The following is a 27966-nucleotide window of genomic DNA, read 5'->3' on the forward strand; positions in this document are numbered from 1 at the left end:
ATTGCGCAGAGCTTAAAGCCTGCTGGGAGATGAGTACTTGCGATTATTTTTATTTATATATATATAAATATATAGTTAAAATTTTTCAATAGCACTACTTCCCAGTCCATTAGTTTATATAGTGTTAAATCTGCAATGTGACTGAACACACAGTCAAACAGGGGAAACTAGCCTGTGTACACTGAGCCTAAAGCTCGCTCGGAAGTGAGTACTTACGATTATTGTACAAGATATTTGACGAATGATTATATTTAGTGGTTAGAACTGTTATTTTCCTTGATGGAGCTTCACCACTGACACTTCACATTTTAATATTGATCTAATAAAATTGACATCTGCCCTTTCTAGACCTTGTTTGTGAAGTGAGTACTTGCGATTAATTTAGATTGAGGAACAATTGCTTTGTTAGGTTTAGGTTGGTTTCTTTTGTTATTCGATGACTTTACTCGTATCATAAAACTGATCATGTAAAACTAGCAGCCTAGAGCTCACTTGGAAGTGAGTACTAGTGATTATTTCACAAGAGAACTGATTCAGTAGCACTACTTTCACATTTAATTTGTTTACTTTGAGTTGTATTCGTAATTAGACAGAGAACGCTGGAACTTCACCACTAGCACTTTTACATATTAACAATGATCTAATGAAACAAACTGAGACTAGTGTCGCTGGGAAGTACTTACGATTATTGTTGAAAGATATTTGCTGAGTTGTTGTTTTTAGTGTGGATGGCTTCATTTTTGACTCCGTAGTGGAGATTTACCACTAACAAATTAAATCCGATCATGTAAATCTGGCAGCCTAGAGATCACTGGAAAGTGAGTACTCGTGATTATTTTGCCAAATATTTGAGAAGCGATTCAATAGCCCTACTTTGTTCAGGTTATTTTGCATTTTATTTGTAATTGAAGTACTGCTGAATCTTCACCACTGACTTTGCATTTTAATAGTGATCTAGTAAAATTTACATCTGCCCTTTCTAGACCTTGTTTGGGAAGTGAGTACTTGCGATTATTTTAGATTGAGGAACAATTACTTTTAATTATGTTTAGGTTGGTTTCTTTTGTTACTCTATGAAGGCGCTTCCCCACTAACTACTCGCATTATAAAACCGATCATGTAAAACTAGCAGCCTAGTTAACCCTAACCCTATTTCACAAGATTTTTGAGAACTGATTCAGTAGCACTACTTTCAAATTTAATTTGTTTACTTTGAGTTGTATTCGTAATTAGACAGAACATTGAAGCTTCACCATTAGAGCTTTTACATAATAACAATGATATAATGATACCAACATGAAAATACTGAGCCTAGTGTCGCTTTGAAGTACTTATGATTATTGTACAAGATATTTGATGAACTATTATTTTTAGTGGATGGTTACCCTTGTGACTCAGTAATGGAACTTCACCACTGACACTTAGCATTTTAATACTGATCTAATAAAATGTACATCTGCCCTGTCTAGAGCTTGTTTGGGAAGTGAGTACTTGCGATTAATTTAGATTAATCATCAATTACATTCATTGGATTGTTTATTTTGTGACTCCGTAAAGGAGCTTTACAATTACCTATTCACATCATAAAACCAGTCACATAAAACTAGCAGCCTAGAGCTCAATGGGAAGTGAGTACTTGCGATTATTATTTTACAAGATTTGAGAACTGATTCAGTAGCACTACTTTCACATTTGATTTGTTTACTTTGAGTCATATGACGGAAGGATGGAGATTCACCATTAACAATGATCTAATGAAACCGACATGAATACACCAAGCCTAGAAATCACTGGAAAGTGAGTACTCATGATTATTTTGCCAAATATTTAAGAAGCGATTCGATAGCCTTTATTGTTCGGGTCATTTTGCATTTAATTTGTAAGTTGAAGTAATGCTAAATCTTCACCACGGACGCTTCGCATTTTAATACTGATCTAATAGAATTTACATCTGCCCTTTCTAGACCTTGTTTGGGAAGTGAGTACTTGCGATTAATTTAGATTGAGGAACAAAAATTGACATCTACCCAATCTAGAACTTGTTGGGAAGTGAGTGCTTATGATTAATTTCCAAGATTTTTGAGCAACTTAATTTTCAGTGGATGGAATCCTTTGTGACTCAGTGTTTGATCTTAACCACTAACAATTCACATCATGAAACTGATCATGTAAAACTAGCAGCCTGGAGCTCACTGATAAGGGAGTACTTGCGATTATTTCACAAGATTAACAAGACGCTATTCGGTGGCACTGTTTTCCCAGTCGATTAGTTTCTTTTTCCTTTCATTTTTAATGTGATCGGATGCTGGCGCTTCAATGCTAACAATTTACTCAAAAAAAGAATCAATTTAAACTAGCGAATGTACACTGAAGCAAGCGATCGCCGCAAAGTGAGTACTTGCGATTATTTCACACGATATTATGAAACCTTTTTCCCAGTTGATTAGTTTCTTTTGCGTTTCATCTGTGATGTGATCGAAAGCTGGAGCTTCAGTGCTAACAATCCACTTAATAAACAAATCAATTTAAACTAGCATATGTTCACTGAGGCTAGCGCTCTCCCTAATGTGAGTACTTTTGATTATTTAAGAGATATTATGAAATCCCAGCGAATTGTTTCCAGTGCTTTCTATCTGTAATGACGCTATGCTGGAGCTTCACCGCTTACAATTCACATCACAAACCAATCAAGCGAAGCTAGCATGGATGCACTGATTCTAGAGTTAACGGGAAAGTGAGTAATTGCGATTTATATTGAGATATTCTTCCCAGTGGATGGTTTCTTGTGCTTTCGATCTGTAATGTGACGGAACGCTGGACCGCTGAGAAGCCAGATTGTGTTGTGTACATTAATGCTAGCGCTGTTTAGCTTTACTCCATCTCTCCCTGCTTATCTAATGCACACCGCGTGCACTAGCATGATGACCTTTCAACCTCATGCAGCTTTACCTGACCTGTACATGCAATGCCGCATTCACACCTGTCGATTTTATGGTCTTATTTTCATGCAAGCTCATTTCTGCCACAGGATTAATTTAAAAAATAAAGTTAATTGCAACTTTTTAACTCTCTTATTACAACAACTTTGCCTTCAAATTGTAAATTTATCGTCTCTCAGAAATGAATGTTTAAATTGTTTGTCTATAAACTCCTTATCAGGAGAAATATTTGCAATATCTTAACAATTACTCACAATCTCAGATCTCACAATTCTCAAAAATTAGTTACAGCTCCCTAAATCAAAACTGTGTGGGAAAATGTCGCAATTACCTTTATTTTTTTAATGCTTTATTGTGTGGTGGAAGGAAGCTTTCATAGTTTTTCATGTGGAGGATTGATGTAATTTTTGAGGACTAATGCCGCTGAAGTCGAAGGTTGGCGAGTTATTTGATTATGCATTCACTTGGTGATGAAATCACTGCAGGAATGTCTTTGTTCTTTGTTTGTTTGAACTGTTGGGATGTTTTGGGAAGTTGAAATCTGAAATAAAGTAGTTTTTCTAAAAATTATTTAAGTATGATTCTGTATGATTTAAATAAAAACATTTACAATTCGGAAATTGTGTTATATACAAACTTTTCAAGCTCTAAAATTTCAAGAGAACAATTTTATTCAGTAATAAACATTTAATAATTAAATGTATCCATCATAATATCGTAAAGATTTCGAGAACGGTCTGGCTGCAGATTTCCACTTGCACTTTTAGGCTTGCGCTCTCGGACTTGGCACCTACACTTCCTCTGCAAATGACGTCATTTACAATCGAGACCTGCACTCTCCTGTCACGTCACTTACAATCCACACAAACCTGAAGCAAGTTTCTAATTCGTTTGCGTTGCTAGTGACGATGTTGTCAAGTATTTCCAAGTACTTAAGTTGTATACCATGACAGCCCCCCGAACGGTTCGTGTATTCATACGATTACAATACTTTAATGTAAATTCACCAAAGCAGGCTACCATTAACATTCAAACAGCAAAGCTTATTATTTATTTATATAAGACTTGGGGAAACTATTCCTTATTCAGCAGCTCCCAGGACGATTGCAAACAGGGGTTCGTTTGCATAAAACCGTTTAATAAATTAACTATACGTGTCTGCGCAGGAGTGCATTCATATGAAATCGCCGTTTTAGTGTTGCTTCAAAAGTCTCTACATAATCTCAGCCCAGTTTTATAGGTCGCGATCAACTCGATAAGGGAACGTCTCGACTCGCTTAATGGAAAGAAAGCGGCACAGATGATGTGTAACATTACTGCAAAGCTGTTAAGGCAAGCATTCGTGGTTCCTTATGATCTGTTTACGTAACTATAGTAACTGCAGCACCCGTCGCCGTATGTGGCCAGAAACTACAGTGAAATGCTACAGTGAAAAGGGTGACAGATTAGAAGTTTGTTGCAACCATCTTAATGAAAGCCCTTATCTCAGGGGTTTTTCCCCCTCAGGGACACCCTTACGTTAATTACTGAAGGACTTTCATGCAAGCGGCCGCCGGTGTTCATTGTAAATTACGTCACTTGCTGAGAAAGCGCGGGTGCCTGAGCGTGCAAGTCCGAAAGTGCAAGTGCAAATCTGCAGCCAGACTCTATTGCAGATTTCACTTTGTAATTATTTTTTTATGATAAATTTGTTGTTTTTGTTAAAAGTTTAGTTTCTTCTTTTATTTCCCCAATATTTTTATTTAATGAAGCTTTTCTGGTTTCACTCATGTAAATTCCAGCTGTGTGATTAAGCGGTATATATTCACATGTAAATGGGAAATTGCAGCATGCAGGTCTTGATACAGAACTTCAACCTTTAGCAATGCTTGAGGCAAAAACTGTTTTGGAAATTAATTTGATCAAACACAGATTCCTTCTGTCAGGCCGGACACTCTTTCCTCCTGAACCTCAGCATGAAGATCAGCTCACAACTACATGTAAAGGGGTTTTTACCAGATGCACCAATAAACCGTTTACTATCTGCTGTGTGGTGTGTTTTTGCGTTGAGTGGTCTTTAGTTGCACTCGCTTTTAAATGGAGCACTTGTTTATAAATTATAAAATTAATTCCATATTAATTTAAAAACATTTTATATTAACTTTTGTATGTATTTTCATAATAAAGGTACAAAATGTACTAAAATAATACTTCTGTTTAGAAATAAACATGTTAAATGAAGTTGGAGTAACAATAAACTATGTTTTTTAAGGATTATTAAGATGTAAGTTTCCATTTTAAAGTGGCTTGAGCAGGGGTGTCAAACCCAATTCATGGAGGGCTGCAGTTCTGCACGGTTTAGTTCCAACCCTGCTCCAACACACTTACCTGTTGGTTTCAAACAAGCCTGAGGGACTCAATTAGTTTGATCAGGTGTGTTTAATTAGGGTTGGAACTAAACTGTGCAGAGCTGCGGCCCTCCAGGAATTGAGTTCGACATCCCTGGGCTAGAGGGTGCTTATTCAAACACTCGTGCTTTTATTTTGTAATGTGTACTGTATGTTTTCTGGTTGTGGTAATCATTTGTTGAATTAGTTGTTCAAAATTATAAATGAATTAGTATGTGATGTTGGACCACAACTGCGGGTTTTTCAAAAGTGACCTTTTTAATATTAAATATTAATATTTTTATATTTAAATTGAATAATGTGAAAGTATGTCATTAAAACGCTTTATAATTAAACTAGTTTTAAAGCAATTACGTTCTCTTTTGTTAATTTAAAAATTCTGTCCTTGTATGCATGTAATTTTGACGACAGTAAGAATTAATTTAGATTAGTTGCTCATGTTAAGTCAGTTTATTTGACGTTCATATTGACTCAGTAACACAACAATATGCTTGTAAATAGTCCCATCTTGTGGTGAGATTTATAAACCCCAAATATAAATAAATAAAAAATTACATATTTATTGTCAGTTTATTTTTTAAACACTGAACTTAAATGTGATGCTTTATTATTTAAATTTAACTGTTATTATGTAACTTTGCTTTAAAAAATATGTCTATATATGCCACTGATATTAGCTTCTTGTTTATAAAACTGCAACCCGAATCTGTTCATTTGTATGGAGGAAAACAACCTGCAAAAACAACAAATAAATAAAATAAGCAAATGTATAAATATACGAGTAAACAACTCCATAAATTCCTGCATAAATAAAATAATAATTAAATAAATAGGCAAATAAATGAATGCACATAAAGATCCATAAATTCCTGCATAAATAAAATAATAATTAAATAAATAGGCAAATAAATGAATGCACATAAAGATCCACAAATTCCTGCATAAATAAAATAATAATTATGCAAATAAACAAATGTACATAAAAAAAATCCACAAATCTTTGCTTAAATACATAATAGTGCGGGCAGGTAAATAATGTTTCAATTTTTACACATTTATTAATTTGCATTTTTATTTTTTTTTATTGCAGGAATTTGTGAATTTATTTACTCATTTACTTGTTTAAACAATAAATAAATAAATCAACAAATTCCTGCACAAAACAATAAATATGCAAATAAATAAATCCATTAATTCCTGCATAAATAAAACAATTATTAAATAATTATGCCTATAAATAAATATAAAACACAAGTTCCAGCATAAATAAATATTCCTCCAACATCCTTTTAATTTATTTAATTTATAATCTGCCCGCACTATTAATTATGCATTTATTTAAGCATGATTTTGTACATTTATATATATATATATATATTTATTAGCATTTTTATTGTTTTATTTATTTTGGAATTTGTGTATCATTTGTGTATTGTGTGTGTCCGTTTGACAGCATATATTTCTGTTAATTTCAACAACCTGAAAAAAACCAAAAGCATCAGTTAAAGTAAATAGTGTCTGATTAAATATATATTGTTTATATTACATAACAGCATCTCACCACCTCAGCGAGCGCAGTGTCACGGTGGGCGGGTGAAGTCTAGAAGGGATACAGCTGCGGATACTCACGTGAATATAGCATATTTTTTGAGACGCTGTACAACTATAATTCATATTTTACATTACTGTGAAGGTTTGGTTTTGGAGTTGGGGTAGTGGCAGAGGTTAATAATATACTATTTAATTGTTAATTGAATAAATAATATGAATAATACTCGGTATAATTACTGTTTTTTCATTATGGTGAGGGTTGGGGTTGAAATAGACGGTAATAAAATACAATTTGATCGGTAATTTAACAAAGAATATAAATAATACTTGGTATAATTACTGTTTTTACATAACTGTGACAGTGTTTAGAGTCTATGTAGGGGTAGACGTTAATAAAATACAATTTAATGGGTAATTTAATAAATAATATGAAAAATACTCGGTATAATTACTGCTTTTACATTACTTTGAAGGTTGGGATAGGGGTAGACGTCAGTAAAATACAATTTCATAGGTAAATTAATAAATAATGTGAATAATATTTGTTAAAGTTCGTCCTCAGCTGTATCCCTTCTAGCTACTCTGGATTCCGCCGTCGTCATTGTGGGCGTGTCCGCGTCGTGATGGGCGTATCTGACAGGATTTGTCACAGCACTTCCACCTCACGCTTTCTGTGCAGTGAATGAGCGAGAGCGACTGTACGGTCGTGTTTCCCATCAGCAGCAGCTTTTAAACGGCGAAATATTTCCACCATGGGCCTCAACAACGACCCGAACTTCATCAAACTGGAGCAATGGTACAAATCCAGCGCGGGAAACCTCAACATGAGGCAAATGTTCGAGGCCGATGCTGACAGATTCAACAAGTTCAGGTGAAGAACGCATCAAACGCGCTTCCGTTTTGTGTTTTTAATCTCTGCCATACACATTTTGACTCGTATTTCATCACGTTAAGCCTATTAGCATCACTCATGCACAGTACTAGCATCTTAAATAGTTTATTTAGGCCTCCACGAGCAAATGTGACGTCTTTATATGTTGGTTTAGCTCATTAATAGCCTCCAAATGTATGTCTAGTGATGTAAATGACATATTAATCTCCAAATGCACATATCACGACACTTCAGTCTTGATTTCGTCATGAATGTCGCAAGGTTATTACAACATCAGGCCGGCAGTGTTTAATGTGCAGCTTCCGCCCTCTGCACCTGCTTATATTCAGCTTTTACACTCTCATTATTGCTCTGATAACACATTTAACTCTTTATATCTGTGCTGAATGAGTGTATATTTAGCCATGTTAGCTTGGAGACGCATAACAAGGTCATCTGGGCACGACCATGAGCATCACAGATGAGCATGTCATTTTAGAGCAGGATTAAATCAACATATTACAGATTATTTGGCTGTTTTCGTTAAATACAGTGTGATGTTAGTGCTGTGTGGTCATTTCTGAAGTGTATAGTGTCAATGCTTATGCAATCTCCTTAATGAATAGTGCCCCACACACACTCTACCGAGATACATCTGTGTTTATGATTCATATCGAGACTGCATGTTAATGTTTATACGCTGTTGTGGATTAATATGTGCTGTTCTGAGCATTTATTGCGCTCTGAAGTGTGTGTTTTCTAGAGTAGAGTGTGTATGTGAGTGTTAGTGTTGACCGGCAGGGGGCGCGCCAGCCGCATGTTGTACGTGATTGTCTGCACACACACCTCTTACTCATTCCATACACACACACACAAACCTCTCCACACACTCAATCACTGCGTTTGTTGTAACACGTGTAGTAAAATGAATTAAATAATGGCGTATTTATCTTAAACTGATTATTTTTTGCGGATAAAATGTTTGACTGAAACATAACCGTTAAATTTATAACAATAATAATTATTATTATTATCATCATAATTTTTTTACGTTTTCATTTATTTATTCATTTTAGCAACACAGTCATATTAATAACCATAATTGATGACATCAAGTACAATAATAAACAAGGGAAAAAAATTCTCTCTATATGTGTATATATATATATATATATATATATATATATATATATATATATATATATATATATATATATATATATATACATACATGTATACATACATGTATACATATATACACACACACACACAAGTTAAAAAAAAAACAGCACAGAAAATAACCTTTCAAAAGCTTCTATGGATTGATCATGATTTTAATTTTTTATGCATGACAAGTTGTTTTACATATATCTGAAACAGTAATTTAGTGTAATTAAATATACAGACTGATGTGACGCTGCAGTTTGAGAGTAACTGTCTTGTATAAGAGCGCTAGTAAATCTCTTGTAGCGTCTGCTTTAGCGTTCCTCATGTTTCCAGTCTAAACATCACTAACATCCTGTCACTTAAACGTAAACCAGGCCTGACGGATGATTCTGGAGTGTTCATGCTGTGCATAAAGCTAAAATAAACCCCTGATAACACATATTTTGTATGTTCTCTGTATGTTTGTGTGCGCATATTCGTGTATATATATATATATATATATATATATATATATATATATATATATATATATATATGTGTGTATATGTGTATATATGTGTGTGTGTGTGTGTGTGTGTGTGTGACCATATTTGTTTGCGTGCATATACGTGTGTGTGCGCATTTCTGTGTATGCGTGTGTGAGTGTATATGTGTGCATATGTGTGTGTATGTATATTTGTGTGTATGTGTGCGCATATTTTTGTATATTGTATATATATGTGTGTGTGTGTGTGTATAGTGTGTGACCTTTAACGTGTGTGTACATTTGTAGTGTATATGTGTGTGCGTGCAAATGCATATGAGTATATAAATTGTGTGTGTAGGTATAAGCGTGTGTGCACGTATTTGTGTATATGTGTGCACTTGTGTCGTACGTGTGTGTGTGTGTGTGTGTGTGTGTGTGTGTGTGTATATAGTGCATGTGTATTTGTGTATATGCTTTTGCGCGTGTACACCTGTGTCGTGTTTGTTTGTTTGTGTGTGTGTGTATTTCTGTAAATGTGTATGTGCGTGTGCACTTGTGTCGTATGTATGTGTATATACGTGTATGTATGTGTGTATATATATATATGTGTATGTATATGTGTGCGTGTCTGTATATAACGTGTGTGCGTATACTGTACGTGTGTATGTATGCGTGTGTGTGTGCGCGCTTGTGTATATATTTTGTGTTTGCGGAACGCGCGCGTGCATGTATTTGTTTATACACATTGTGTGTACGTGTGTGTGTGTGTGTGTGTGTGTGTGTGTGTGTGTGTGTGTGTGTGTGTGTGTGTATATTTGTGTATGTGTTTATATAATCTGTGTGTGTGTGTGTGTATATATTGTGTATGTGTTTATATAATCTGTGTGTGTATGTATATATATATTGTGTATGTGTTTATATAATCTGTGTGTGTGTGTGTGTGTGTGTGTGTGTGTGTGTGTATATTGTGTATGTGTTTATATAATGTGTGTGTGTGTATATATTGTGTATGTGTTTATATAATCTGTGTGTGTGTGTATATATTGTGTATATGTTTATATAATGTGTGTGTGTTTATATAATCTGTGTGTGTGTATATATATATATATATATATATTGTGTATGTGTTTATATAATCTGTGTGTGTGTGTGTGTATATATTGTGTATGTGTTTATATAATCTGTGTGTGTATGTATATATATATTGTGTATGTGTTTATATAATCTGTGTGTGTGTGTGTGTGTGTGTGTGTGTGTGTGTGTGTATATTGTGTATGTGTTTATATAATGTGTGTGTGTGTATATATTGTGTATGTGTTTATATAATCTGTGTGTGTGTGTATATATTGTGTATATGTTTATATAATGTGTGTGTGTTTATATAATCTGTGTGTGTGTATATATATATATATATATATATTGTGTATGTGTTTATATAATCTGTGTGTGTGTGTGTGTGTGTGTGTGTGTATATTGTGTATGTGTTTATATAATCTGTGTGTGTGTGTGTGTGTGTGTGTGTGTGTGTGTGTATATTGTGTATGTGTTTATATAATCTGTGTGTGTGTGTGTGTGTGTGTGTGTGTGTGTGTAGTTTGCAGCTGTCGACAGATGATGGGGATCTCCTGCTGGACTTCTCCAAAAACCTGATCAATGAAGACGTCATGAGTTTGCTCTTCAACATGGTACAGTGCAGTACACACTCCTCTCCGCACGCACCGCACACCTTCAGGTCACATGGTCAGAGCCGAGTTTGTTACTGTTATAAAGCTGTTACTGTAATCTGGCTTGAGTTCAGATTAGCGTCTTTAAAGCGCTCATCTGTGTGTGTGTGTCCATCTCCAGATGTTAACAGGCTTAAAGCTGTTGGGGCTGAAAATAGTGTGTGTGTGTGTGTGTGTTGGGTTACACACTATTATTTACACACACACAGTACTGTTATGAAAGAAGTCTTTGCATCTGTATTGTGACTATAGACGTGCTGATATTAGATAGCACAATATATCTTGATATTGAACATGGTATTGTTTTCACGGACGCTTCAAAGTTCTGTAAAGATTTAATAAAGGTCCCCTAAAATTAAAATAAAGTTGTTGTTTTTTTAGATATTAGTATTAGTATTGTTAAGTTTAAGGGTATCTCTAAGCCAGTGAGCACTAAAACAGTGACAAAATTTGTCTTCAGAAGATCTAAAACTGATGCAAACATGTAAAGCTTGTAGTTTGTCGCATTCGCCTAAATGGGGCAACAATTTTACTGACGTCACCTCATACTTCAGTCTCTCATCAAATCTTCTGACCAATCAAATGCTCTTTAGTGTCTGACATGCCCCGCCTCCATGCCCCACTCTCACTGGCCGAGCTGTGATAAAACAAAACACTATAGAGTGGAGGAACTATGACGTCACTTTGTAGGCTAATCGGCTGCTAGCATAAAACTGCTTCCCTCGTGAAAATACCTATAGAATTTTCATAGATATATACACTAGATGTCGCCTGGCCTATTGTTGTCTATTGCAGTGGTTCTCAAAGTGGGGGTCGGGAACCCCCCAAGGGGTCGCGAGACAATAAAGGGGGGTCGCCTGGTGATTTCCAAAAATCTATTTATTTATATTAAACCATAAGAATTACCATATTTTATCAATAAACTACTGAAGAGAAAAATTGTTGTTTATAGTTGATATATACTATATAGTTACTACAGTAGCTTATAGTTACTTGTTCTATTGGATTGCGACCCCTGGTGTAATTTTAAATTTTTAATTTTAAAGACACACCAATGGCGTCAGATGCAGCAGATTGATTTTATAACATCAGGTTAAACTTTCTGGCACATGTACAGCACTGATTTACAATAAAAAAAAGATTAAAATAAGAATAAACTTGGGTCTATTGGTGTGAGTGCGCTATTTCATGCAAGGTTTCTATATATATAACCACCTCAGAGGATATTGGGGGTCGCGAGTCAATAGCATTGTTATTTTGGGGGTCGCAAGCTAAAAAGTTTGGGAACCCCTGGTCTATTGGATGGAATGCGTCAACAGCGCCGCCATCTTGCTACAGGGTAGCGCTCCTTTGAAATGAATGCGGGACCAAGGTACAGTGGAGGACTGTGGCCATCCAAAGCCAGAGATACACACATATACACATATATCTATGATCGGGAGTTTTCCTGGATGTTAGTATGTAATTTTTTTTTTCTAATTACGAAAATTTTAATTTTCATCACTTTTCTACATTGATGGATCAGTGACCGCACGGCCATTCCTGACTAAAAGCTTGTGTTTGTGTGTACAGAAATGTAGTATTCACCCTCCCTGTTAAATTTGATCTAATCATGTCCTGAAACACAGCTCCTCTCCTGCTTTCACTGCTCATACTGACGGAGAGAGCGATTCGTTTGTGAATGAATCCCCCGAGCGACTCTTTTACTAATGTTAGCCGACAATAATACAAGTTTCTGGCAGCGCAGCATCTCGTTGTCATACTTCTTTTGCATTGTTTGCTGATTCTATTCAACAAAACTAGCATAAGCTGAGTGTTTAGTGTGAGTTGGAGCTGCTTTGCCGTATGGTGAATGCAGTAAGAGACTGTTATCATCAATAACGTTACCTGATTAGCACCAAAGTTCAGAACATACAAAAACAGAAAAAAACTTCATATTACCTATGAAATGTTCTACCTTTGTGCTGTTTTCTTAGTTTGCTCGTTACTACACCCGTAGACAGCGCTAAAGTCCCGCATCTTCACGTAATAACACTGTCTTGACTAGTGCGGTTGAATGACACTTGTCCTGGGAGCACTGTACCAATGTGGCGGCGCTATTGACGCATGCTCAGGGTCCCTATGCGATATCCAGTGTATATATCTATGGTGAATCTTCCCATAGTGTTTTCGAAGATTGCGAATAATAAGCTCTGTGTTCAAACACTGTTCTTACACTTACACGTTTTGTCCAGCCGGATAATCCTCACACCAAAATACAACTTTGAGCACTTTTGTATCTTACACGCAAAAGCAAGAATTGAAAAGCTAATATTAGGCTATAAACGGACTACAGTGCCCTCAGACGTCAGCCCCTCCCTGCTACAGACAACTTATCATGCTTATTTTTAAAAATAATGTCCACGACAAAGAGTTAATCTCTCTGTTTGGCAGCTTAAAGTCACGACAGCTGCATATAAACTCTCTATAATCCTGCATCGTGAACTTGTCGATCCATCCTGACGACGATGATTGAGAGAAACGCAAACATGTGCTCCGGCCAATCAGATGACAGCAGTACATAAACACAAGGATAATAAATACTGTCACAATTTAAGCCCCTGTTTATGAACAAGCCCAATGTCTGAGACGCCCTCACATTCACAGTCATCAGAGCAGGACTGAACACACACCTGCTGTTGTCATAGCTCTTTACATGTGTGTGTTTGCTCAAGAGTCACTTTAACCGTCTTTATTATTTCTCTGTGTTCGTGATCAGGCGAGATCAGTGGGCGTCGAGGCGGCCCGGGAACAGATGTTTGCAGGAGAGAAGATCAACTTCACTGAGGTAATGATCGAAGTCAAACATCTACTTCGCATTGACACACAGCAGAAACTTGTGTTGAAACTCCCAGCTTCCTCTTTACATCACTGAGGTGGTCAAAGCTGTAGCAATCACTGAGGTCTGCGGATTGTTAGTAATTGTGTAATAATAATGAATACGAATGCATTTTAATTGTGTAGTTTAATATATAGACGCACACAGTTGAAGACAAAATTATTTAAATATATCTCAAATATATGTCAAGAATTGTTTAACAAATATATACACCACAGTATTTCCCATTATATATTTTATTCTGTCACTTTTTTTCTTATTTAATAATATTTATCCTACTTAGTTGTGCTCAAATACATGTTTTCAATGCACTTTACCAAAATGTGTGCACATCTTTGCATTTCCATTAAGCTTTTTTAATGCAATATTCTCATATGCATAATAATAGGTGGATGGGAACATTGCAAGTGTTGCCAGATATTCTTACAAAATCAAACTTAATCAAACCCTAAAAATGCACCAAAATAGATTAAAACCTTGTGTTTGTCATGCTGAATATGGAATCACTACTCTCTACCTTCACCTTCTCCCTACCTATTTTTTTTTTATATATATATATTTTTATATATATATATATATATATAATATATATATTTTTTATATATATATATATTTATATATATATATATATATATATATATATATATATATATATATATATATATATATTTTTTTTTTATATATATATATATATATATATATATTTTGTGTATATATATATATATATATATATATATATAAAATATATATATATATATATATATATATATATATATATATATATATATATATATATTTATATATATATATATATATATATATTATTGTTAATATTATCATTATTATTATTATTTTTTTTTAAAGAGATAAACAGTTTTTCCTACTCTGTTGTGCACGAGCTGTATTAATGAACATATTTTCAGCATTTATGCACATCTTGGCATTTGCATTAAGCAGTTTTTATGCAATATTCCAAACAATGCATAACAAAAGGTGGATTGAAACAGTTTGATTCTGTAAGAATATCTGGCAACACTAGCTAAAACAATTCCTGAAAAAATTGCACCAAAATAAGTTTATCATGCAGGATGCAACATCGGTAATCCCAACCTTCATCTTCCTACTGTATAATTGGCTTTATTACTTTAATAATGCTGTCATTCTTTTTCAAGTGTCCCTAGTGATCTTTAACAAGGACATTTTTTCTTCTCTACGTCAGTTTTTTTAATGCACATTTTCATAATTTATGCACATTTTGGCTTTTGCTTTAAATATTTTTTTATCTAATATTCCATAAATACTCATAAAAATAGGTGCATGGAAACATCGCTAGAGTTGCCAGATATTTAAACAAAATAAAGTCCTGAAAAATTCACCAAAATAAAGTTCAAATCTTGTGTTTTTCATGCAGGATGCAGAATCGTTAATCCCAACCTTTTCTTAACTCGGCTATTTTAAGCATTGTGTCCTTGAATTGTTTTTTAATGCTTAACATGACAAAGTCTGGCAACATGAGGTTCACTGAACACCTCAGAAAGACATGAAATGGCTATGATTGAAAGTGGCAGCAATAGACAGTGTTAGTTATTTCTCTGGGCAGTGGATGTGAAGAGTGTGTGTGTTTTTATTTATTTATTTATTCTTTGTCAGGGTCGTGCCGTCCTCCACACCGCCCTGAGGAACCGCTCCAACACTCCCATCATGGTGGACGGAAAAGACGTGATGCCAGAGGTGAACCGAGTCCTGGAGCAGATGAAGAGCTTCTGCCATGTGGGTGAACATGACTGTACAACACGGCTGTTTACAGAGAGCTTCTCTTATTAACCATTAACCTGAACTTATAGGACCTGGGGGATGTCGTGTTTGTAGTGATCTTATATTGTGAAATGTTCAGGTTTATTGCACGTAAAGCAGCCCTGCAGCATTTTATTTAAGAAGCTGTTGTGTCCCATATTAAAAAACACTGTAGTTATTTATATTAATATCTACAGCGTTTCGAACCAAAGTGCAGTAAACTACTTAAATTAATTTTGTATGTGGGTTCTATAGTTGCTATGGTAGCACAACTATAGTAATATAAACAAATAATCCACTTCTGTAGTTGCTATGGTAACACAACTGTAGTAATGTAAACGAACGATCCGGTTTTATAGCTGCTATGGCAGCACAACCGTAGACCCTTTTCACATTTCTGGGTTTCTCAGTAGCGGAAGCCCTCATAGTTGGTGAACTCAGAGCGCAGTGAATGGGAGAATACAACAAATCATTGCTTTTACAATCTTATTTGTTTGAATAATAAAAGAAAAACTCCACGATGGTGTTATCAAGACTTTAAGAAAAAAGAAAAAGATAGTGTGAGACTGATGACGGCAGGTAGAGGAGAGAATGATGCTAAATTTACTGTCCTGCCCCATAGACGCTGCATTAGAAACGCCTTGCACAAGCGGGAATTCGTTTTTTGTAATTTGAAGCAAAGATGAAATAATACATATATAAATGTTCATGCATACAAAAAATAAATAAAATGTTAAAAACTTTAAAGGATTTAAGATGCTGTTGACTGTTAAATGCGTCATAACAGGCTTGTGAAAAGGGTCCAGAGTAATATAAACAACTGATTTAATACTGTAGTTTTCTGTGACTATATGGGAAATTTTAGTTTTACTATAGTTAATATACTGTATGCAGTATTCATTACAAAAAAGTTGTAATTGCTATAATGTACTGTGGATACGATGTATCCATGTTTATGTTATTTTTTTATATTATGCATATTTGACAATCATATATAAAAATATATATAATAATGCATACATAAATTTCAGTTAAACCTAATCGATGATTTTTCTTTATTTTAAATCCATTGATGATTTCTGGACAAACTATTGTTAAACTGAATGATTTATTTGTTTTTTGATGGTGGCAGGGGCATCGCCGAACCCAATTTACCGGGGCACGTGAAGATTTACTTTATATGCAAGTGTCATTTTTAAGAGTGGTAATCTCGAAATAAAGATGTTATTTTCTCTGTGCAACCAAACCAGTCCCGGTTGTTAACATGCACGTTGAAAAGAAGTACTTGCTGCTCACGCGCCGCTCATGCGCTGTGAATCCAGCCTATCTGTCTTTTATGCTGAGGTGATGGCATGCAGTGAGTTTTGCAAGTCGACAAAACCAAAGTTTAATTAATATGACCGAGGCTGATCTTAAGCATGCTTCCTGATTATTTTGTATGAAGTAAAAAGGAAGGATGCTGAGTCAGGGAGGTGAGACTTAATAAACCTGATTCTCTGCCAAGTGTGAAGTCTAAGACAACAGATAATTCTATAACTCATCTTAAATGTTTTTTGTTTATTTATTTATTTTATTTATTGATTTTGTTAATTTTATTTGTTTATTTATTTTATTTATTTATTTAGTTATTTTATCATTTTATTTACTTATTTATTTTATTTTATTTTATTATTTTATTTATTTATTTAATTATTTATTTTATTTATTTATTTTATTCTTTATTTTATCATTTTATTTATTTTATTTATTTTATTTATTATTTAATTAATTTATTTATTTAGTTATTTTATCATTTTATTTACTTATTTATTTTATTTTATTTATTTAATATTTTATTTATTTATTTTATTTATTTATTTAATTATTTATTTTATTTATTTATTAAATTATTTATTTTATTATTTGTTTATTTATTTTATTATTTTATTTATTCTTTTGTGCGTGCCCCAGTAGAGCTTTTATGTCTAACAACGCCCCTGGGTGGTTTTGGTATCTTCTGTAAATCATAATAAAAATCTTGTATGATCATTTTTATTGCTGTTGAGGGAACTTTATCATGTACATTGTCCCCTGGCTATTATTTAAGCTTCTCCATAAACATTTTAGAGCAATACAACAATGATTTAACTAATTTATCAGATTATCTTTTATATTTGATTTGATTATTTTATAACCAATTATGAAAAGTCCTGAACATAGATGTTGTGTGTCTGTTATTGTGCAGAAAGTGCGCAGCGGCGCGTGGAAAGGCTTCAGTGGGAAAAGCATCACTGATGTGGTGAACATCGGCATCGGAGGATCAGACCTGGTGAGTTTCCTAAAGCACCCCAGAACTGACCGTAAAGAAATCTGATCAGAGATGTCCGGCTGTCGAATTGAATGTTGAAAGGGATTAGTTTCGGGTAGGTGTAGACATTAATGGAATACAGTTTACTGGGTGATTTAATAAGTTAAAGAATAAAAATCTTCCAGTTCCTTCTAGACACAACCAAACCTGCCGGAACTACTTGTGGTGTGTTTATCTGAATAGTAGTTGCATGCCTTAATGTTCGTCAGCCAATCAGAATGGGGCATTTAACAGCCCTGCAGTTTACTTGTCAGTTTTTAGTTTACACATAATATTAGAGCTTCTTTTGATTTGCATTTAGATATACCATATCGCAATACTGAAAGCAAAATTCATTTACCACTTGACTGCTTCATTTTGTGTGTATAAACTTTCCCATTACAAGCATTAGTTGAACAACCCCTTTACTGTTAGTTTGCTATAAGGGTAAGATGTGCAAAAATAAAGCCTCACCTCCTACTTAACATTCAGTTTCAATTAAAAGTACATCAAGATACTGTAATAAAAGACTTTAAACGTGTGTAAAGACCGAAGAGAGAGTGTGTGAAAGCTGTTTGTGCTGTTCTTCAGGGTCCTCTGATGGTGACTGAAGCGCTGAAGCCGTACTCTAAAGGAGGACCCAATGTCTGGTTCGTCTCTAATATTGACGGCACACACATGGCCAAAACCCTCGCGCAGCTCAACGCCGAGACCACACTCTTCATCATCGCCTCCAAGGTAGAGGAACAGACAAGAGAACAGGCTGAAATTACTGTTTTAATTTGTCTGGATGTATGCAACACTTCATAGTCCACCATCTAAATCATGGGTTGATAAAAAAGAGACCAGAAATCTGTCCTGTAAAAGCAGAACAAAAACTGACTGCATCAATTTGTTAATTGTTACTTTATTGTGTGCTAGAAATTTTACAAACTTCCAAAATATATTTAAAATAAAAATAATGCACAACTTGAATATTTCTCTCTTTAACTTCCTGTAAGAATTTTGTTTCTTGGACTAATTTATTTAGTTAATTATGTGTTTCTGTCACCTCTCAGCCAGGCTGTTATAATGCCACTAAACACAGTATAAAAGTTAGAAATTCCTTCTTATCTGCTTATATATATTTTGCCACTTCATCCATAAAAAAAAAAAAAAGAATATATATATATATATATATATATATATATATATATATATATATATATATATATATATATATATATATTTTTTTTTTTTATGGATGAAGAGGCAAAATATATATAAGCAGATAAGAAGGAATTTCTAGCTTTTATACAGCATTTAGTGGCATTATAACAGCCTGTAACAGCCTATATATATAAAACCGTGTTTTAGTGTTTGTGTCTTAATTCCTCCATGTTTTCATATTCCCTGCAGACATTCACCACCCAGGAGACCATCACAAACGCAGAGACGGCCAGAGAATGGTTTCTGCAGGCCGCTAAAGATGTGAGACCTACATAAATTATTGCATTTTATTAGCCAAGTTTTTTTACAATGAGTTTTTTTCAGGTCAAACTGCTGAGATGTTTCAGCTCAAATTTGGGTAAAACATATGGACGTTTTTTTTTTTTTTTTTGCAATTGGTTTTTTTTTTTTTCATGTTTATTTTTATTAATTTTATTTTTATTAATTTTTTATTTTATTTTATTTCTATTTTTTAGTTTTTGTATTAATTAATTTTTATTTGTTTAGTTTTCATTTATTTAATTATTCAGTTATTTATTTAGTTCTAGTTTTCATTTAATTAATTTTGTGTTATGTGTATTTGTTTTTATATTTTAATGTTTATTTCTATGTATTTTTTTAAATGTTTGTTTTTATTTCTACATATTTATGTTCATTAATTAGTTTATTTTTTGTTTTTTAGTAATTAATTGATTAATTTGTTGTTTATTTTTTTTTATTTATTTGTTTTAATTTTAATTAATTAATTAGTTTATTTATTTTAATTTTTAGTTTTTTATTTATTTTATTTTTTAATGTTTGTTTATTTCTAAAAACATTTAGTTTATTTATTTATTTCATTAAATCATTTATTTAGTTTTATAGTTTTGTTATTATTGAATTAATTAATTTAGTTTATTTATTTATTTCAGCCAAACAAAAAGAAGACTTTCTCCAGAAGAAAAATATAGTGGAAAATCCTGTGAAAAATGTCCTTGCTCTGTTAAACAGCACTTTATATAGATATTTAAAAAAAACTATTATCATTTTACAAGAGAGCTAATCATTTTGTCTTTAACCATATAACATTAATACCAAAGTCAATCCTCCTGTAAAGAGCTTAATCATTTAAAGTATGAGATGTCAGAACTCTTATTATTAACAGCACATAATAATCTGTTAATATACAGACACTAATAATTTATATTTGTATTGCAGAAATCTGCTGTGGCCAAACATTTCGTGGCTCTTTCCACAAACGCGGTGAGTACAGCAGCATAACTTCATGTATTCTCTTTTAAGTACGGTTTAATCAACGTGTATTTATTTCTGTCTCCCATCATCAGCCAAAAGTGAAGGAGTTCGGCATCGACACCAACAACATGTTTGAGTTTTGGGATGTGAGTATGTGCTACAGAGCAGTTTCCAGGACGGACTGAATGCATGATTGCCTGAAATATTGACTGCTCTGCCATTTTGCTGAATCCACTTCTAAGTTAGTGTTAATTTGATGCTGATGTTTCAGTGGGTCGGCGGCCGCTATTCTCTGTGGTCTGCTATCGGCTTGTCCATCGCTCTGCACATTGGTACGTCTGCTGTGGGAAAAGTCCCCAAATATGCTGTAATGTTTTTCAGGAGTGACAAATGATATGCAGCCAAGTCTGAAATTATTCAAATCTTTGGCAAACTGTGACTTGAGAGTTATTTTATTTAACCAGCAGTTTCTGTTGTTGTTGTTGTTATTATTTATTTTTGACTGGAAATGACTCGGACTTCTTCCAAAAGATAATAATATGATGTTCAAGAGGGATCATTGTGGGAAAAAAAAATATATGTTTCAGCTTTTCTTTACATTTAAACAAAAATGTAAGTCCGAATTTGCAAGGGGTATGAATACGTTTTGAATTTAAATTATATTTGCTTTTATTTTATTAACTTTTTATTTGTATTTTATATTTGTTTGTTTGTATTTTATTTTATTTGCTTTTATTTATTTGTATTTAAATATTTACTTATCTATTTATTTGTATTTATTTTATTTACTTTTATCAATTTCTATTTTTTATTTATATATTCATTTATTTATATGTTTATTTTATTTGCTTTTATTCATTTGTATTTATATATTTATTTACTTTTATGTATTTATTTGTATTTATTCTATTTATTTCTATTTTTTATTTATATTTGCAATTATTTATATTTTTATTTGCTTTTATTTGTTTACATTTATTTATATATTCATTTATTTATTTATTTGTATTTTTTATTTATATATTTGCATTTTTTATATTTATTTATTTTATTGACTTTTTATTTGTATTTTTATTTATTTATTTATAAATTTATTTTTTATTTATATATCTGTATTTTTTATTTTCTTATTTTTATTTATATATCTGTATTTATTTAGTTTATTTCGCTTATATTTTTATTTATATATTTGTATTTATTAAAATTTTTTAGTTCTTTTTATTTATGTATTTGTGTATTTTTATATTTGTTCATTTTATTTACATTTATCTATTTGTATTTATTTACATATTCATTTTTAATTTATTTTCTTTATTTCATTAGTTTGTACTCAACAAATTAATTTGGTATTGACTGTATGTGTTTACAGTATATATATGCAGCCAAAATCTATATTTATGTATTTGTTTACTGTGTGTTTCTGACCTAACTTGACCCATAGACTGCAAAAATAAATGCTTTACTCAGTTTATGTCTTGTTTCTGGTCCAAATATCTACAAATTCTTAAATCAAGAAGCATTTTTTAGACCACCAAAGAGTAGTGTCCTGTTTTCAGAAATAATACATCAAAATTAAGTATGTTTTTGCTTAAAAATTAATCCTATAAATGGATAATCTGCCAACGGGGTAAGCAAAATAATCTTGTATTCACTTTGAATTATCATTATTTTTATGCTGATTATTTTAGCTTTTTTTTTTTAAAGGAAAAACTTAGTAAATTTTGACATTTCTGAAAACAAGACAATGCTAGAAAATGCTTCTTGACTTAAGAATTTTTAGATATTCGACTAGAAACGAGACAAAAACTCCAAGTAAGAAAAGCATTTCGTGCAGTGTACTTCTGCATCTTGCACTAATAGACTAATGTTTTTGCATGCTGTAAATAATGCAGTCACTTCATTTATTGACGTCTTGCAGGTTTTGACAATTTCGAGCAGCTTCTGTCTGGTGCTCACTGGATGGTAAGCATAACTTAGTATACTACAGTACAAGCGTCCATTTACTTTGCACATTGCATACAAGCTTAAAAACTGAATTTTGTAATGTCATGTAAACTATTTTCAGTAAAAAACTGCATTTTATTAATCAGATTATTTGGCTTCGGCATTTTAGAATAACTAAAACAACACTTGGCTTGTTGTGGCTGAGATCATCAGTGTTTTTATTGCACATAAGCAAGTTTATTAATCCTTGCCCCGAACTAGTTTTTAGCAAACAATAAATTGTAAAAACTTTCTAAACAATGAAAATAGCCATAGAAGCTGCCATGGCTTTAAACACAAACTAACAGCTGTGAGTAATGTTTATGGCTCTTTTTCTCAGGATAATCACTTCCGCTCGGCCCCTCTGGAGCAGAACGCTCCGGTCATTCTGGCTCTGCTCGGCGTCTGGTATGTCAACTTCTTCCAGGCTGAGACACATGCACTGCTGCCCTACGATCAGTACATGCATCGCTTCGCTGCGTATTTCCAACAGGTCAGTCTGATGACACTTTAGCTATGAAAAAGTACAGGCTTCAGCTACCAATAAATGTTATAAAAATGTGACAATACCAGCTTTTATATAAATATAACATATAGTAGGAGCTCTGTTAAGGGTGTTCTTGAACGCCTGATGAGCTGAAGCCATCTATGAAGGGATTCGTCTGTAACTGGCGTCCTTTCTAGAATCAGTCTTGTGTTTTGATTCATTAATTACCATGATAACTAGTCATGAGGATATGAAGCTTTTCAGCCACAGAAAAGAAGGTTACATCAACAAATGATCGCCATCTGCTCTAGATACAGGCTGGATCCAAGATTGTGGGAATCACAGGATAAGGAGATATACACACGGTACTCTGAGCGATTAATTCTGAACTACAGTAGTTCTATTATTATTATTTTTATTTATATTATTATTATTAGTGTTCAGAGTGAGCTGTTTACATTAAGCTTATGACATATTAACCAATTTACGTGATTCAGTAGAATGCACAAGTGCTTTTCTCGTGAGCATTTGAGTGTACATTTGAAAACTAGCCTAGAGCGCCATCTGCTGTTTAACAACTACCCTAGAGCTCCGTCTGCTAGTTAAAAATCTAGCCTAGAGCACCATCAGCAGTTTAAAGACTAGCCTAGAGTGCCATCTGCAGTATAAAAACTAGCCTAGAGCGCCATCTGCTGTTAAAAAAATAGCCTAGAGCGCCATCTGCTGTTAAAAAAATAGCCTAGAGCGCCATCTGCTGTTGAAAAACTAGCCTAGAGTGCTGTCAAACTAGCCTAGAGTGCCATCTGTAGTTAAAAATCTAGCCTAGAACGCCATCTGCAGTGTAAAGACTAGCCTAGAGTGCCATCTGCTGTTTTAAAAATAGCCTAGAGTCCCATCTGCAGTTAAAAATCTTGCCTAGAGCAGCATCTGCAGTTTAAAAACTAGCCTAGAGTGCTGTCAAACTAGCCTAGAGTGCCATCTGTAGTTAAAAATCTAGCCTAGAGTGCTGTCAAACTAGCCTAGAGCGCCATCTGCAGTTTAAAAACTAGTCTAGAGCACCATCTGCAGTTTAAAAACTAGCCTATAGTGCCATCTGCTGTTTTAAAAATAGCCTAGAGTGCCATCTGTAGTTAAAAATCTAGCCTAGAGTGCTGTCAAACTAGCCTAGAGTGCCAACTGCAGTTTAAAAACTAGCCTAGAGTGCCATCTGTAGTTAAAAATCTAGCCTAGAGTGCTGTCAAACTAGCCTAGAGTGCCAACTGCAGTTTAAAAACTAGCCTAGAGTGCTGTCAATCTAGCCTAGAGCGCCATCTGCAGTTTAAAAACTAGCCTAGAGTGCTGTCAATCTAGCCTAGAGCGCCATCTGCAGTTTAAAAACTAGCCTAGAGTGCTGTCAATCTAGCCTAGAGCGCCATCTGCAGTTTAAAAACTAGCCTAGAGTGCTGTCAATCTAGCCTAGAGCGCCATCTGCAGTTTAAAAACTAGCCTAGAGTGCTATCTGCTGTTTTAAAAAATAGCCTAGAGTCCCATCTGCTGTTAAAAATCTTGCCTAGAGCAGCATCTGCAGTTTAAAAACTAGCCTAGAGTGCTGTCAAACTAGCTTAGAGTGCCATCTGTAGTTAAAAATCTAGCCTAGAGTGCTGTCAAACTAGCCTAGAGTGCCATCTGCAGTTTAAAAAACTGCAGCCTTTCAATCGCTTCACTGTTCATGTACCAAGCACTCTGTCAATTGATGGTCATTGCAGCCTATCACAGACATTCCAGTCGGCTGCATAAACACAATGACCAATCAGAGGTGTTCAAGAACCCACTCAGCAGCACTCCAATATTAGAAGGATATTATGGGATCATCACATTTTAAACAATTTTCACTCCTGAAATCTGTACTTTTGGTCATGTTTCTGACAATAAAACACTTTGCTGAGTTCATTTTATGACCTTTCAGGGGGACATGGAGTCCAACGGGAAGTACATCACCAAGTCTGGCACTCGTGTGAATTACCACACGGGACCCATCGTTTGGGGAGAACCAGGAACTAATGGACAGCACGCTTTCTACCAGCTCATTCACCAGGGTCTGTGATCCCTATATATGATATATATATAGATGTATGTATGTATGTATGTGTGTGTGTATATATATATATATATATATATATATATATATATATATATATATATATATATATATATATATATATATATATATATATATATATATAATTTATTTATTTATATATATATAATTTATTTATTTATATTTATTTATATTCATATATATATTTATATTTATATATTTATGTATTTATATATTTATAAATATTATATATTTATTTATATATATTTATATTTATGTATTTATATATTTATAAATATTATTAATTTATATATATATATATATATATATATATATATATATATATATATATATATATATATATATAAATTTATTTATTTAGTTATTTATTTAGTTATTTATTTATTTTTATACATTTTTTTTTTTACTAGAATGTATATTTAAAGTTGTATTAGACAGGTTTTTAATGCAGAAAATATTTGAGGGGATTTGTTTAATAAAAAGGTGGCTCCTTGTGTACATTTTTATTAAGTGATAAATATCCTAAAATTAAATCTATTACATGAACTTTTTTATCAGTCTAGTCGTTTACATGCATTTGTATGATGTTTGTTTATCAAGATACTGTTACGTTTCTAAATTCTGTATTGAAAATGTATCATTAATGTTGGCATGAATATAGCTACTGCTGCTGATGTGGCATTAAAACTAATTAAGTGATTGACTGATTGATGATGATGATCTGTTTCTCTGCAGGCACTCGCTTGATTCCAGCTGACTTCCTCATTCCTGCGCAGAGCCAGCATCCTATCAGAGATAACCTGCATCATAAGGTAGAGTCTGTGCTGTCTGGACGTCTCAGATGTTTACTCATGATACAGGGTTTCCCCACGTTCTGAAAGATAGGGTTTGTTTGTTTTTATGTCCGAATAGAATTTCAGGGACTTTTTTCTGTAATGTATTTTTTGTTTAGTGCTGCTTGTTTAATGTCAGTGAGTGAGTGTGAGTGTGAGAAGTTTCAGCTCAAAATACCACACAGATAATGTTTAGTAACTCTCTGAAACTGACCCTTTTAGGCTTTGATCCTAAATTGTGGTGTTTTGGTGACTGTCGCTTTAAATGCAAATGAGATTGTGCTCTTTTTCAAAAGGGGGCGGGGCTATAAATGCCTGTGTGTCAGCATAGTTGCAGATTCAAAAACAAGACTAGCGTCATATGCTAATGAGGGAGAACTGTTCACTAGTGGGCGGAGCTTCACCCTCTGATGACATCATACAAAGGGAGAATGTCAATCAAAGTGTTTCTGCAGACTGTTTCTATCAAGTCTGATTATAAATAATACAATTCATACAGTTTATTATAACTTTATGATTATATTCACACACTGTTGCCACACAGCTCCATATAAACCCCTTATAAAAGTGATTTGTGCATAGGAGCTCCCCTTTAAAGTGGAAATCCTGCTAATATTTGAAGCCGTTGTGGATATATGTTACGCTCCTTTCACTTTCTGAATCCCGCAGATCCTGATGGCGAATTTCCTGGCGCAAACAGAGGCTCTGATGAGGGGAAAGACTTCTGATGAGGCTAAGAAGGAGCTCCAGGCTTCTGGGTTGTCTGGAGACTCGCTGGAGAAACTCCTGCCTCATAAAGTGAGTTGCTCTTTATTTGACATGTCTTTGGAAAGGAGACTTTTAAGTGCCGATGGCCTGGTGGTTAGTGGACAAGCCTGGACATTTCTATGAATTAGTGTGTCGCGATACTGGAATTCGATATCAAACGATACTGAAATGGTAAAAGCGTCCATTTCCCGCTAACATTTAAGCGCTGTTGAGTTATTTCCATTGGAATATTCAACCAATTCCATCCATGTTCGATAAAAAAGGTGAGGAAAGGGTTTTTCTTCAATGTCAAAAATATTTGTAATTGATCGGATACAAATGAATAAATCAATTCACGGAATTCTGGTATCCGCAATGCAAAAGTTAAATTCAGGATGTGCGCGACAATTTTCATTCCCTGACTCCAGAGTTTGTACTCGGTTAAGCGTTTAGTGGAATTCGTCACTTGTCAGTTATTCTCCAGTCCTCCATTGGCCGCACCCATACATACATCCTCCTTTACTACAAATTCTCCACACAACAATAAAAGCATCAGACTTCTCAACTGCAAATACTCTGTGTTCAGTTTCAACCCATCTCTGCTCACAGGAGGTTTGCTTTTCCTGTCAGCTCTTAAACAGCACTGATTTGCCATTGGCTGCGTCCGAAACCGCATACTTCCATACTTCCATCCAGTATGCGAGAAGTACCCGGATTACTTACTACTTCCGGCGAGATTCTGGAGTGCGCATCCCATGCATGCTGTGCTATCCCATGATGCCCCGCGAGCGAATTCATGAATGGGAGTAAAGCGACGCAACTGAAGCAAGTAGGTCACGTGACCATGACAAAATGGCGGATGTAGTTAATCCGAATTCCATTCATACTTTTCACATTCATAATGTACAGAACGTACTTTTCTAACGGCCGAGTAGTACGCTTAAATTCAAATGCAGTACCTACTGAGTAGTAGGCGGTTTCGAGCGCAGCCATTGTGTATGCATGCTCAACAGAAATTACTTTGATTGGCCGTAAAAGTCATAAGTTCACCGAACTCACCACTGTTTGCTGAATGTAACTACAGATAAAGGGATAGTGGAGCATTTTAAAGTCACATCAATCAGCTGGTTTGTCTATAAGCTGACATACGAGAGATCCGCTGATGAGTTACCGCTTTAAAACATTCCAGTGTCCCTGTATCTGTGGTTTCAATCAGTAAGCAGCGGTGAGTTCGGTGAACTGATGACCTTCACGGCCAATCACAGTCCATTCT

The 27966-nt window shown here is 33.9% G+C and overlaps 2 protein-coding genes across 4 annotated transcripts in view; both read left to right on the plus strand.

Moving 5' to 3' along the window:
- The window catches only part of ano5a (anoctamin 5a), an 805725-nt gene that overhangs the window by 724468 nt on the left and 53291 nt on the right, over positions 1-27966 (plus strand). The window lies entirely within an intron of this gene.
- Positions 7544-27966, plus strand: part of gpia (glucose-6-phosphate isomerase a) — a 204083-nt gene continuing 183660 nt past the window's right edge. The window contains exons 1-16 of one of the 3 annotated variants that reach the window (XR_015525514.1): positions 7549-7748; positions 10976-11066; positions 13864-13932; positions 15634-15753; positions 18002-18085; positions 18695-18841; positions 19502-19573; positions 20510-20554; positions 20638-20691; positions 20817-20877; positions 22464-22507; positions 22869-23021; positions 24961-25090; positions 25849-25925; positions 26616-27343; positions 27683-27730. Coding sequence is in view for 2 of the 3 variants with exons in the window: in NM_144763.3 (NP_658909.3) it covers positions 7630-7748; positions 10976-11066; positions 13864-13932; positions 15634-15753; positions 18002-18085; positions 18695-18841; positions 19502-19573; positions 20510-20554; positions 20638-20691; positions 20817-20877; positions 22464-22507; positions 22869-23021; positions 24961-25090; positions 25849-25925; positions 26616-26744 (1395 nt within the window). In the remaining variant the exon portion in view is untranslated. Of the gene's footprint in view, positions 7749-10975; positions 11067-13863; positions 13933-15633; positions 15754-18001; positions 18086-18694; positions 18842-19501; positions 19671-20223; positions 20555-20637; positions 20692-20816; positions 20878-22463; positions 22508-22868; positions 23022-24960; positions 25091-25848; positions 25926-26615; positions 27344-27682; positions 27731-27966 lie in introns of all 3 variants that reach the window. The other 2 variants (NM_144763.3, XM_087310291.1) reach the window with 2 other exon arrangements.

Source organism: Danio rerio, chromosome 25 (assembly GCF_052040795.2).
Source record: "Danio rerio strain M-AB ecotype USA chromosome 25, GRCz13ab, whole genome shotgun sequence".
In the NCBI taxonomy this organism is placed as follows: Eukaryota; Metazoa; Chordata; class Actinopteri; order Cypriniformes; family Danionidae; genus Danio; species Danio rerio.